The following is a 13,443-nucleotide window of genomic DNA, read 5'->3' on the forward strand; positions in this document are numbered from 1 at the left end:
AGCGGCAGCACTAACCAGACGCCGCTAGCTCTTCTGCAAGGACACTGAAGCATTCCCAAGCCAGTCAAGAGACATAATCTTCCCAGCATGTCCTGAGATTGCCTCAGGGTCTTCTCCTGGTATGCTCATACACATCACCTGTGAGATGTCCAGGAGGAAATCGAATCAGATTACTAGAATCACCGTAATTGGGCCCTTTTTAATTTGGAGGAGCAGCATATTCAGCTCTCTTCACCACACAAAAGCTGGTAAAGCATCAATATCATTGCAGGTACTGCTCCAACCTCCCCTCACTCATGAATAGGACTTCAAGATGTTTGAACTCCAACATGTGATGGTGAGCTCCTCACTAACCTGGAGAAAGAGCTCCACCCTTTTCAGGCTGAAACCCATGGCCTCATTTTTGGAAGTGCTAATTCTGCTGTCAGCCACTTTGCACTCCCAGCATGAGCTGATCAGCATTTGCTGAAGCCAGCAAGCTTTCATCCTCCACACAAAGCAAAGAAGTAATACAGAGGCCACCAAACTGGGAACTCAATGCTGCCTTTGCTATCCCTAGAAAATCTGTCCATATAAGTTATGTAAAGAGTCAGTGATAAAGGGCAGCCCCGGCAGAGTCCAGCCGCCACAGGACAATACTGCATGAAACTACTACACCTATACCAGTATTGTAACTATATTTACATATGTACTCTATTTAGAATTACATCGTATTAGTGCGAATCATTATACAAGAGTTTACTGAGCAGATTTTCTTCTCTCCGTTCGTTGGTGTGGACATCATCTCCCCCCGACAGGGTGTTTGCACCGGCCTGGCCTCTAGCGTGTGGAGTGACCTAACGCTCCCTGCGTGGCAACATGGCAGTGATGCCGCAAAATGTCACTTTGCTGTACTCGCACAGGCAGAGAGTTGCTGTGGGGCCTTATCCATGGTGGCAGGAAACAAAATGGAACAAAAGTAACAGTTAAAGGTCAGACTACAAGGCTCATAAAAGCAGCAAAACCAACTGCATTATTTTTTTTTCTTTACGTTCAGGAAATACAGTGTATTCATGTTACATATATATTTCAACTTTTTGTATAAGTGTGTGCAAAATAGCCACTGAATTTCAGACTAATGTAGGTTTCTAATAGCTGCTGCCATTAAGGAGTCAGCAATTAGACTACTGATATTTTATTTAGTGTACAAACACCAAGGTTTTCATTATTAATGCCTCTTTTAGTCAAGACCTTTTTAAAACCACTCCAGTAACTGTTTCAAATCAAACTTGTTTGAGAAAACATTCGGGTTACACTTTAAATTCATGTTATACTGTGTGGTTATTCACTGATCTGCACTCACAAGTCACAAACATGGACAAACATTGATGAGACCATGTTTTTTCTTTATACCTTGGAGTGAGAAGGTGACTTTTATCTAAATGTGGAGGTCAGAGCCATTGTTTTACCATGACTTAACAATATGCAATTGGAAATGTGAGTAGTCCGTTTCTGTTCTGTTTGCTCTGCAAACTGCATGATTGGTCCACTAGTTTGATCCAGACTGCAATATCTCACAAGTACCTTTCGGTAGCATGCTGGGACCCGGAGAGGAGGTAGTAGAAAGTAACAGAGCACGCAGCAGACTGGTTAGGAGACACCGCAGTGAAAAAGGATCACAAGGAGCGTTTGAGTTGCACGTGTGTGATGAAAGTGTGCGAAGCGCTGGGACAACCCACGACCGAGTTGCCCACACCATTTGAACGGTTACCCAAGAAACTTCCTGCTGACATCAAATTGTCATAGGTGGTCTTTCTGTAGATGAGCAGCACTACTGTACAGCTGTGGCTCAGGTGGCAGAGGTTCATCTACCATTTGGAAAGTCCACATGCCGAAGTATCCTTGAACCCAGAGTTGCCCCCGATAGAGTGCGAGTGCATGTAAGCATAAATAAAAGAATGAATCTATTTGTGATTGTGTGGGAATGAGACCTGCAGTAGAAAGAGCTTTGAATTCTTAACAGAGTCGAAAGGCACCAGTCCATTTACATGACAGGTCACCGACATACAGGTGAGTCAGCATGTTCACATTTAACTGAAAGCACTGCTGTGCTGAAGTACTGCTTCACAGAGCTGCTGCCACGATCACAGACCCATGATTACAGAAATGTAGGATTTGCAGGTTTTGTGGGTCTGCGCTGCTCCGAAGCATTGTGTGTACTTTTTGTCTCATTTATTATTTTTCACCTTTTTCAAATTTAAAGCCACATCTTTGCAGGCAGAATGATTTTTTATTTTTCAGAGAGATATTTTCTTGTCTGGGCAAGAAAATGTCTTGAAACTGAGGTGCAGTTTCTTAGCTTTGACAAGCATCCAGCAGATGAATATGTCACATTAAAGATCTTCCAACACTTAGCAGAGACGATTTTTTTTTATTTCATTATCACATGTACAACATAATATTCATCTCAACGCCCTCTGTGACGTTCCTTTCCAGTGTTGATTATTTGAACAACAGTAATTACACAGCACAACAATATTATGTGGTGAGTGATTATTTCGTTTTTCAATATTAAAAGCACTTGTGGTTTAAGAAAATTAGTGTCATCTCAGCCCACGAGTCCAGATTTTCATTTTTAATTTGTTATGCACAGCGGGGAGAGCAGAGTTCATTCCCTGACATTTACAGACTTCTCAGAGCGCTTTGCGTGCATCGTATTGTGCTTCATTTGCTTAAACACTTGAAGACAGAGGAGCATTTCAAAACAGGAAACAACAATAATAGAGGTCAACACCAGCCCGGTTACCGCTGCTTCCTGCAAGACGATCTTTCAAATATATATTTTTTTCCTTTTCATCTCCCTATGCACTATTTTGTGTCTTGTTTTTAATTTATCAGTTTTTTTGTCCACTTGTTCAGGTACAAGCGTTAAAGAAATTTGCTTTTGCCGCTACGATGTCCTCCCCTGATGAGCGCACAGCCACAAAGAAAAGTAAAAAGCAGAGTTTTGCTAAAAATGGACAAACAACCCTTCAAAGACCTCCTCAGGATAGCATCCGTTCTCGCTTTTATCACATCGTCCTTTATGCAGTGCAAAGAATCTGACAACAATTCACCAATAAGTTAAGTTCATGTGTGGCATGCTCCGTCAGCACACACACACACACACACACACACACAGATCAGGCAGCAGGTAGGTTCTGGTCCTACATGAGCACACAGCTTTTGGCTCGGTCCTTTCTAATGGCAGGCGGACGCTCGTGAATCTCAGTCCGAGGTGGCTGCTGGGAAACCCGCTTGAGGCCGTGGCGTGATCCGGCGTGTTTGAGCTGAGGCCGATGAATGTTGGACACAGATGCCAGGGTGGTGACGTGAAATACATCGCGGACGCTGTTCTCCGAATACTTTGAGGTGCACTCTGCATAGGCCACGGCGCCAATCTGCCTCGCCAAAGTGGTTCCCTAAAAGCACAGAATGTGAGTTAGTCAGGATTAAAAATGAAAAGCCAAGACTTAAAATTGATGTTTTGACCACTTGAACACTGCAAAACAAGATGTAAACACACAACTGATATATTATTACTTCTTAATGAGCTGTAATGTTACCACATTTTAGGTTCCATCTAATATTCAGCCTCCTTCTCGTTTGATTTTCGTCTCTAGAGGGAAATCCGTGGCTATTGCAGCTTTATGTTACAGCGCCTTCAATAGTTAGTTCCTAGCTCTCTATCTATCTGCCTTTAAAAAAATTTAGTTTTTTTTTTTTCACTGAAAACATTTTCTGCCTCCTGCTGCTTTTCCAAAAAAGGTTCATAAGAGTGCTAAAAGCTAAACGAAGCTGTGGGTCAGAAAACCAGAACAATGAGTTAATAGTATAACACTTCACCCTGCAGAGGCGAGCTGTAGCCGGCTAATCATTCTTACTGGGTTCGTGTCTGAGTGGCTCCAATCTGAGTGCAGTCACACATGCAACTAGTATTTACTACATATGGCTGACAATATTACACCATCACAAGGAATAACACAGCAATTGCTTCATATCACTTTTTCTAGTAAATAAAACTAAGATGAGGTTTTAGTTTTAATCTAGAATCCTTTTGAGTCTTTTAAGTCTGCATCTCTGTTAATACGTCTCTGTTAGCTTTATTCTGGTAGGCTTTTGCAGGTTGTGTCTTGTATTTAGTTTTACTTCCTTTATTACTTTCAGCTGTCTTTTTACCCAGTGTGTCCACTCAACCCAGTTACCTTCTGTATCTATTTAAAGCCTCATTTTGACCAAGTACCTTGTTGTGCCATACTGTGTTCTAGCTTTGTTTGTGCCTTGTGTATTTCCTTGCAGTGTTATCTTGTGTTTATTTTATAAAGGCTTGCTTTTTGTGTTTACGGCCTCCTGCCTACGAGCATGTCGTTTGGCCCCATCTGCATGCATTTCATCATAACATTTCAATGTGAGACACACAGTTTGGAAATAGTATAAAATAAACCTATGGATATATGCAAAGCAGGTTGGCAAGTACCGTTTTATGATTTGTCATTTTGGCTGTTTTCACTCATTCTGCATTTACTTAATGTCAGTCAGTCACAGCAGAGGGAAAATAGCACGGTGGTTTCCGGATGATTGTACTGATTTTTTTTTTCCACCTCACACTTTGAGACCGAGTGCTGATTTTTCAGAATCCCACAGCCTCAAACTGCGGGAGACCACAGTCACCAAACAACTGCAGTTCCACTTGGACTGACTGCAGTCATTCTCCGACAGATTGGCAAATATTTGCAAATAACTGCCATCTAATTTATAATATATGTGTCTCTTTGATAATTGGGGCTCGATTAAACTGGCTGCCAACTGGTTGTATTGTGGTTATATTCCTTTATAACAGCAATGTCGCTGAGCACTTATGGCACTTTACAGTTAAATCACCATCCTGCATGAACTACATCAGGATTGAATTTTTTAAAGCAGATTGAATTGTGTCAAGTTGCAGACTGATAGCAGACTGAATCAGTCTTGTTGGAGTTTTTCTGTCACCTTAATGCACTAAAGACTGCAAGTGTTTGTTGATGTTATTCCCATCTTCTTAAGAAACCATCTTAAAGGCAACAGCTGCAGTAATTTTGTTCGTGCTGCCATTTCCAACCACTCTTTGTCCCAGTGTGACTCTAACACTAAGCATTTTTATTTACGCCCTTCAAACCTGAACATGCACAGATGCTACCAGGCAGACATATATGCCAGACATATTAAACAGACCCACCAATAAACAGGCTTTACCCTTTAAGCTCCCCAAGAGCAACATTTTTTAAATTGTCCTGAGAATTCACAACGAGCGAGTGTGCATCATGTGACTACCGCGCGCAATCTCAACTCAATCACCATCCCTCACCTAAACCGAATTGAGTTTTTTGAGTACTGCATAAAGATCTGACCTTAACAGTGGCCTGCTGTGTTCACATGCATCTCAACTTCATTCTCGAAATATCATACAGAGTTCCCGTGGGACAATGGCTTGAGAGAAGAATAGTTTGAAAGCATGTTCTAAGGTTTGGTGCACACGCTTCAAGGCAAAAAACAGCCTTCACAATACATCCAGTCACTTCTTTCTGTTACTATAAAAATGCCGTGTAGTGTAGCTTTGAAATACAGCTTAGTTTATGTTTGTTTGTCATCCAAAAGCAACTGACTCACCTAAAGAGCTGCTGAGAGCTAGTACTTAGAGCTAAAAACATACAAAACCTTGTGTGTGGATGAGAGATGGGTCATGTAGTGGAAACTATGCTTTATTTTATTTATTTATTCTTAGATGTCCTTAAACCACATTGAACCACTAGAATTCTGTGGAAAGCCTTGTGTAACCCAATGAAATAAAATAAAGCACAACATTTTTAAAAGCCACTCATTACTCTGAGTGCAGACACAGTGGACATTTTTAAAAGTATTCTCTAAATATTTGTTATTGTAAGCAATTGTCACATGCTGCTAGACGATCCCTTCCCTGCTTCTGTGGATGGCAGAACACTGCACTTGGTCGTGTGCACTAACACCTCCCTCTTAATAAAAGCCTGCAACCTCTGAGGTCTGATAGTTGATTGCTAGCCAGGGCATACGGAGAATATCCCCCACACTATGAAATATTCAAAGCCTTTCTTTGCAGTTGCAAAAACTTTATTCCCTCGAAAGTTTAGCCCCATTTCACATCTGGACAGCTTCGGCTTCATATGTAGTACTATTTTGCTCACCTGTTTTCCAGCAGTGCTTTCTAGTGATTTAGGTAGCAAAACAAAACATTTTCATTCTGTCATCCTGAGTTTGAGTCACATTATTTCTTTATTTTTTGATCATGCAATTTCCTTGGAAAATGTACAACAAATGAAAGCGTAGGTGTTCAGCCTTCGGTGCTACTGATGCACCATATTGAAGCAGCATCTAGCTGCCATATGGGGTGACATTACTTCTGCTCGTGTGAAAAATATTAAAGGCTCGAGCTGTATTATTTTTGTAATACTGGAAACGCTCCAGCACTTCAAGTGTTTATTTTGACGCCCTTAAGCCAATTACAGCAACAGTGACACAGTTGGTTTGCGGTTTGTTCTGCTGACTGCGCTCTCCCCTGGGGTTCGCATCAGTTGGTCAAGTGGGTGAAACGTAAAGTTCCCGGCTTGTTTCAGTCTGTTTACAGTGCAGCTCTTTAAATAGGGTCCACTAAGAAACCGCACTTTCAAGAATTACTTAGGCAATCAAAAACCTGTCCCCTACCACATTTTTATCCATTGTTTCACTCTAGAAGTCTTCAGCACAGATATAAAATCAGCAACATTAAGGACCATCATAAGACCTTTAATTATAGGGCCATATCAAATGTAATGTTTATTACAACCAATAAATATGGATTAACAATACTTGATCCATCCCTTCATCCTTTTTATACTGCTTATCCAGGTCTGGGCCCTGGCTTCAGACTAATCTCGGCTCACTGTACCATCATCCTCTAGGTCTGCACTAGAGTCCCCTCCCAAGTCAGACCCAGAGACCCAGGGACATGCATGAAACACTTCATCTGTGTGGGATTGTGGAAGAAAGCTTAAATGAGAGCACCAATCCTGACAGTGAACCTGGACACCCTGCAGATGAAGCTCTTTCTGCCCCTTGCGTTTTATTCCTTCAGCCGCTAGAAACGGCTCAGGGCCATAGCAATAAGGGCAGGAACATAAAATAAATGGTAAATGAATAGCTTCAATCACAAAAATCACTAATTTGTAGCAGTGGATGGGGCTTGCATGCCCAACTCAGCCCATGAGCAATATTGTCTGGGGCAACGTGCCTCTAACAGGTTCTCCTGAGGCAAATGGCATCTGGTTGAGGGGCTGTTGTCCAAACAAAACCCCTCAAAACCCAAAACATCAGAACGTCCTATAGTGAGTGTCTAAAGGCAAGCAACAGATGGCTGGGCTACATTGGATTGCCCTCTTGAGTGCCCACCACTTGAGTCCAGTGTTTTGTGCAGCAGGCATCACTTGGAGGCCTTTGAAAACCAATCCTCAGTTGGCGTACAAGCACATTACTCAGCCTTTGTTTTTTCACTGTTATCTGGTTGCTATGCTATTAACACTAAAAAATGATTACGTATGGATGTAAATAATTCAATATATATGTATTAAAAGACATGTTAAATGACCTGCATAGCTGCAGTAACGTCTTAAAAAAAATATGTTGATGTTTCGGTCCAATAAGAAGCCTCTATGAATTTTGAGCCAAAGCAAAATATATATAACAAGAAACGAATCTGAGGTTGTGATGAACCAATTTTGATGTCATTATTGACAGGACAATACAGGTCGTTACCTTTGCTTTGTCAGAGATGTGGGAAAATATTAATTTGTTGACAAAAGGCTGCCAAGGAGAGCAAATTCACATTTACATGAAAATAAGCTATTAAAATTCATGCGTGCCGCTGCTCATTGCTCCAAGACACAAACAAAACAATCGTATTATCGCACATCCTGCTGTTTGTCTTCTTCTTCCTTCAGTTCCAGCTCCTTTATAGTCGTTGTGCTTTCACATTTGTGGAAGTTATGATCTGACGCAAGTCTCATTCTTCAAATGCACTTTCAAAAATATTTGCCTGTGTGCACAAGGGAGGAAAGTAATAGGTGCCTTTGTCTGTGCTGATACCATATAATTTCTACTACAGGCGAATAAATGTCACTGCAGCTGAAAACCGCAATGAACTGTGCATTTGAAACTATACGTCATGCATATTCTTAAAGTTATAATTTTCTTAAAAACCAACTGCTCACGGGCAGCATTTCTGCAGCACTGTCGGGGTACAGAAAAAGGCAAGCAGCTAATTTCCATTCAAATTTTAGAGGCGAGCGGTGCTTTCTGTGAACTCCTCACCTGCTCATGTGTGACAGGAATGAGTCTGTGTTTGGAAAGCTCTCTCATGACGCTGAGGTCCGTCCTCATGTCCAACTTGCAGCCGACAAGCACCACTTTGGCATTGGGGCAGAACTCCTGTGTTTCACCTTGCCACTGTGCATCAGAGAGACAAACATATATCAGTGTACATGACCTCTATTATGCTACAGTACGAGAGTATTCTGAGTACTTGAGCACTATGTTCATAGTTGCATCTCATTTGAAAACCTTGGACATTAACGTCTTACTAATATGCTCTTCTGGGAAGCCTTTCATAAGATTTTAGGACCTGGTTGAAGCGAACGCACTGTTGATGTCGGTAAATACGGTTTGGAAATAAGGCTGGGTGGATTTTAGGTAAGATTTGTTTGCAGGCTTGTCAAGTCCTTTCTCTCTGAACTGGAGAAAAGGAGGAAAAAAAATCTTCCTCAAACTATTTCCAAAGCACATTTTTCTCTAAATTACCATTTTTAAATTGTAGCTTTAAGAGCTCCATAATTGGAATGAAGGCGCCTAGTTCACAGCTTAAAAAATGCCCGTGTATGCAGACATGTGGGAACAGTCTACAATTATTAAAATGCTCATAAATGAGGTGCTGAATTGAGATTTATTTGACTTGGGAGCAGTTCCTTTCCATCAGGTCATAAATTCTTATCTCCTGCCTTGAGAGGGCCTTAATCCCATCTGCAAATCTGCTGTCCAGCAGTTTAACTTCTCACCGTGCTGCAGTGATATTCAGTTAGTTTATCTGTGTAGTCTCTTTGCAGATTAACAGACTGCAGATTAATGGCATTCAAAATGTGGAACTGACAGGCTGGTCATATAAAAACTGTAAAAGAAACACTAAAATCTAAAATAATAATAATAAAATGAATTTCTAAAAAATAACTTAATAATATTCACAAACTATCTCAATTAGTTTGCTCATCATTTTAATTGAATTTTAATGGGGTTTTTTTAATACGTGTGTTCTTCTTGCCTGTGTTTAATTGCGTGATTTTTGTAACTATGAGATACTTGCTGCTGCCTATCTTGGCCAGGTCTCCCTTGAAAAAGAGGTTTTTAATCTCAGTGGGATCTTCCTGGTTAAAGAAATGTTAAATAAAAATAAAATAAAATAAAATAAAGATGTTACCGATATCATTCCTCTGTGTTCTAATGTACCAAATAAAAGAAATCAAAAAGAGCAAATATGATACCTGTTATACTCATGTACAGCCAATCACTGCAATGATTTTACAACACAAAACGAATAACATAGAAAACAACTTATTCTATTCCGGGTTATTTACCTGATACCTTTCTTCATATTTGATGGAAAGTACAAATATTTGTCAGTTTTAAGATTCTGGTTCTGACTTTTAGAGCTCTTCATGGAAAAGCACCAGCTCGTACCATTTATTTAGAATTCTAGGATTTTTGGTATGACCAAATAATATTTTGAGGATTATATGTATTCTCTGTTCTTCTTGAAGGACATTCAAAGCTCTTCAAAGCCAACACAGGGGCCATAGACACTTGATATTTACCTCCTCTGTACATATTGACAACCAAATATTTCAAAGTTGGATTCATCATGGCATAAGGCCTGATGCCACTGACTTTCAGTCAAGTGTAATGTGGCATACCTCTAACTTTCTAAGTTTCCCTTCCTTAATAATAGCTTCTTGACAGCCACACTTCCTCTGAGACCATTTCTGATGGGGCTTCAGTGACCAGTAGATGTAGAAGCATCTCTCATGTCATACTGCAACATGCCACGTTTTTGGCTAATAGCTCTTTGGGAAACAACTTGTTGGTGCAAATATGTTATTTTATGCCTGTTTTGTTTATTCAATGAAGGAAACGGGAACAAATTATGTGTTTTTGTGACAGGCCACTAGTAAAGTGCCTAAAGATATAATTTAAAATTGGTTCTTTGCTTTTCTGCGATATGTAGATATAACACTGTGGTTCATCCTTTGAGTTTTTATAGCTTTAAAAAAAATCCTCTGAAAAAGTTTTGTTACACAGCCTGAACTGAAAATGAATTAAAAAGCAGGCAAAGTAAAAAAAACAAACTTTGCAAGTCCAGAGAACTACAACTCACGATCACTTAAAAAATTCCAAGAAAGTTTGGCTCACTGGAAGTAAAATATTAAGACTTTATAACACTACATCATCAAAAATGTGTAAATCTTGAAGTTGAAGGCTGGAGCAACACCCACACAATCACCAGTATTTTCTGGCTTACTGTACCATTAAAATGAAACACTGGCACTGTTGTTCACTGCTCTGAAACTGGAATTTATATCACTCCATGTCTTAAATTTTCCATCGTGTATTTGAAAACTGCAATCAACAAATCAAAGGATAGAAGAGGGGGGAAAAAAGGGAAATGCTCATGGACATAAATGCTGTATAAAGACCGAGACAGACAATTCTCATTGCAGGCCAAAATATGACTCAAGCTATTAAACTCTCTCTATCGCTCTCTTTCTCTTCGAGACTCCTTTCATTATCTCCTCACACCATGGCAGAGGCGACTGCTTTGAGCACTGTTGCTCCATTTGTTCTCCCTTACAAAGAGATCTTTTCTCCTGGATGCCTGCGTCGCTGCTGTTACGGGCTCTAGCGCGCCGTTGTGCAGAGTGAGCTGTTGCCTTTCAATAGGACCCTGTGCCAAACCGCATGCAACTGGTGAACAGCAGCAATTTAGATGAGTCACAAAGGGCCCATGGGAAGAGCGGCTTATTGTCTGTGTTAATGTTAAGAATTGGTAAGCAGCACAAAGAGGCAGAATGCGAGCTGTTGGAGCCGAGGCGCTGGTTTATCAAAAAAGAAAAACGGAGGTTGTTGTTTTTACTTTCCTCACTTTCTCACTGTGTGCAAACCAAGAACGTGCACATACCACAGCAGTCAGGTAGAGGTGAACCCATTATGCTCATTTTTGCCTGTTTGATCCACGGTTCAAATTAATTATCTCTTCATCATGTCTTATAGTGGACCTAGGTGCATCTGAGTTCATGCGTTTTCTAACACAAGCTGTTTTAGCTACGTTCTCTTAAGCCAACTTTTTTTTTTGTTGGAGCTTCTGTGCTCACAGATGGAACTGTGTGCCTCAGATAGAAGAAGTATTAAAAAAAACAATTTCTTCACCATCAATAAAGCAGGAAAAATGAATCCCCTGAAAGCCGGAATCCTCTTAAAACATGAGAAAAAGGGTTTAATTGATTCTGTTTGGAAGACACATTCCTCTCGTCCGTGCCATTATTTATAATGACTTCATCAATACCAGACGAAAACGCATATCTGCCAATGCCGAGCGAATTCTCACGTCTACAGGGGGTCCACTTGAGAACCAAATTCAACTTTGACCTTATCAAATGACCTTAGTAATCGCGGTGAATGTGCCGGTCTTACAATGCATGCACGGGATGCCAAAGTGACATGTCGAGCGGTCACTCTATCCAAAGTTTAGAAACAAAGCTTATCCTTTGCTACGATCTCATGCACCTAATTCAATTTTTTATGGCAATCTGCCGCCATGTCTTGTTTCTCTGCAGTTTGCTTTGCTTTAAATGTATTTTCCATTTGCAAGCTTTAAGTCTCAAATAAGTGCACAGCACTTTTTGTTCTGACATCTCTGAGAACCTTCCGCCTAAGCAATTTTTGCAACCTCTAATTTTCCTTTTACAACGACTATTCTCTCAAAGTAATGCTCTGCTACATGAACACTACTTGAGTCTTTATCGCTTCCCCCTTTTCCCTTCTGTACCATTTGTTCGTGCTATCTATCTTTTTTTCTTCCAGAATCTCACTTCATTCCCAATATCCTCATTAATCTCTGTATCTCATGTGTTGGCTTGTCCGCGTATGCCTCTCACAAAGCATTATCCAACCTTAAATGTTATCCCAGTCTCCACCTCTACAGCTGGCAATGTTTTCTCATCGTTTCCTTTTTATTCCCCTATCGTAGATTGACGGATCAGGTTATCAGTGAACGAACACATGGTGGCCTTAACTTGAACACAGACGTGATGGTGAAAGCTGGAAGCTGTATATCTCTGATGACGTAGATCTAGTCACTCTATAGAGGAATCGATTTCCAGTATAAAGAGAAGAGATGACTTCTTCAACCTGCATATTTAATGTGAGTATTGTAATGAGATGGCTGCTTTACCTACACTGCCCTAATTAGAGACAAAATGCACTTAAAATTAAAAAAAGAGGACACATTCACACATCTAACAACGTGACACTGACCTTTTTCAGTACGCTGTCCAGTGTCTCCGGTCGACTGATGTCAAAACAGATGAGCACAGCATCTGAGTCAGGATAAGCTAACGGCCGCACATTGTCATAGTAAGCTGAACCTGCAGGGAGAAAATACACAGACATGAACGGCACTTCCAGATGGATTATATGTAATTTAGTTACTTTCCAAAGAGTTTACTTTTTTTTTTATCATCACAAGGAGAGTCATTATGGAGCACATTTAGTGGTAATCACTGTGATTAAATGTAATTACCATGAGCTTACCCACTCTGCAGATGACTACAAGTGGGTGTGATTCATTGCTTTCGCAACACAGGGTCCTCGGGTCTGCCTCTGACCATCTTGAATAAGTCAAAGGGACCGACGTGTGACAGCGATATAATGAACGACTCGAACAAAGCGTCACCTGGTATGTTTTTATGGAGTGGCGTGCGTTTTTTTGTCGGGGGCCCAGACTGAACTGAGCGTTGTGACCTGGGCAAGGGGACACATTCCTATCCAGACAGAAAGGCACGGTCTCCCTCGCCGTCATTGTCTTCAGCACTCGGTGCCTTTGTCACCGTGCACAGAGCTTTGGCAACGTAACAAAAAAATGCATTGACAGAAAATTCCCACAGAACCCGACCGAATCCTCTGCAACACAACTGCCAAAGCACAGAAATCAATTTGGCTCGTTTGAAGTTATTTTTAAAAAAAGCCCAACTTTTAAATTGAAAAGTAATGAAGTTTGTGGGATTTAATTCATGTTACAAGTTTACAACTTTTACCCTGAATAATTAAACGTGTGTTATG

At 40.6% G+C, this 13,443-nt stretch overlaps 1 protein-coding gene across 1 annotated transcript in view; it reads right to left on the minus strand.

Moving 5' to 3' along the window:
• Positions 1 to 2,390: 2,390 nt before the first annotated feature.
• The window catches only part of LOC101484374 (rho-related GTP-binding protein RhoN), a 34,024-nt gene continuing 22,971 nt past the window's right edge, over positions 2,391 to 13,443 (minus strand). Inside the window, exons 3-5 of the mRNA XM_014410560.3 lie at positions 12,640 to 12,749; positions 8,374 to 8,508; positions 2,391 to 3,440 (exon numbers count right to left, since the gene is read on the minus strand). Of these exons, the coding sequence (XP_014266046.1) occupies positions 3,186 to 3,440; positions 8,374 to 8,508; positions 12,640 to 12,749 (500 nt within the window). The 3' untranslated portion in view covers positions 2,391 to 3,185. The remainder of the gene's footprint in view (positions 3,441 to 8,373; positions 8,509 to 12,639; positions 12,750 to 13,443) is intronic.

This window comes from Maylandia zebra, linkage group LG8 (assembly GCF_041146795.1).
Source record: "Maylandia zebra isolate NMK-2024a linkage group LG8, Mzebra_GT3a, whole genome shotgun sequence".
NCBI lineage: Eukaryota > Metazoa > Chordata > Actinopteri > Cichliformes > Cichlidae > Maylandia > Maylandia zebra.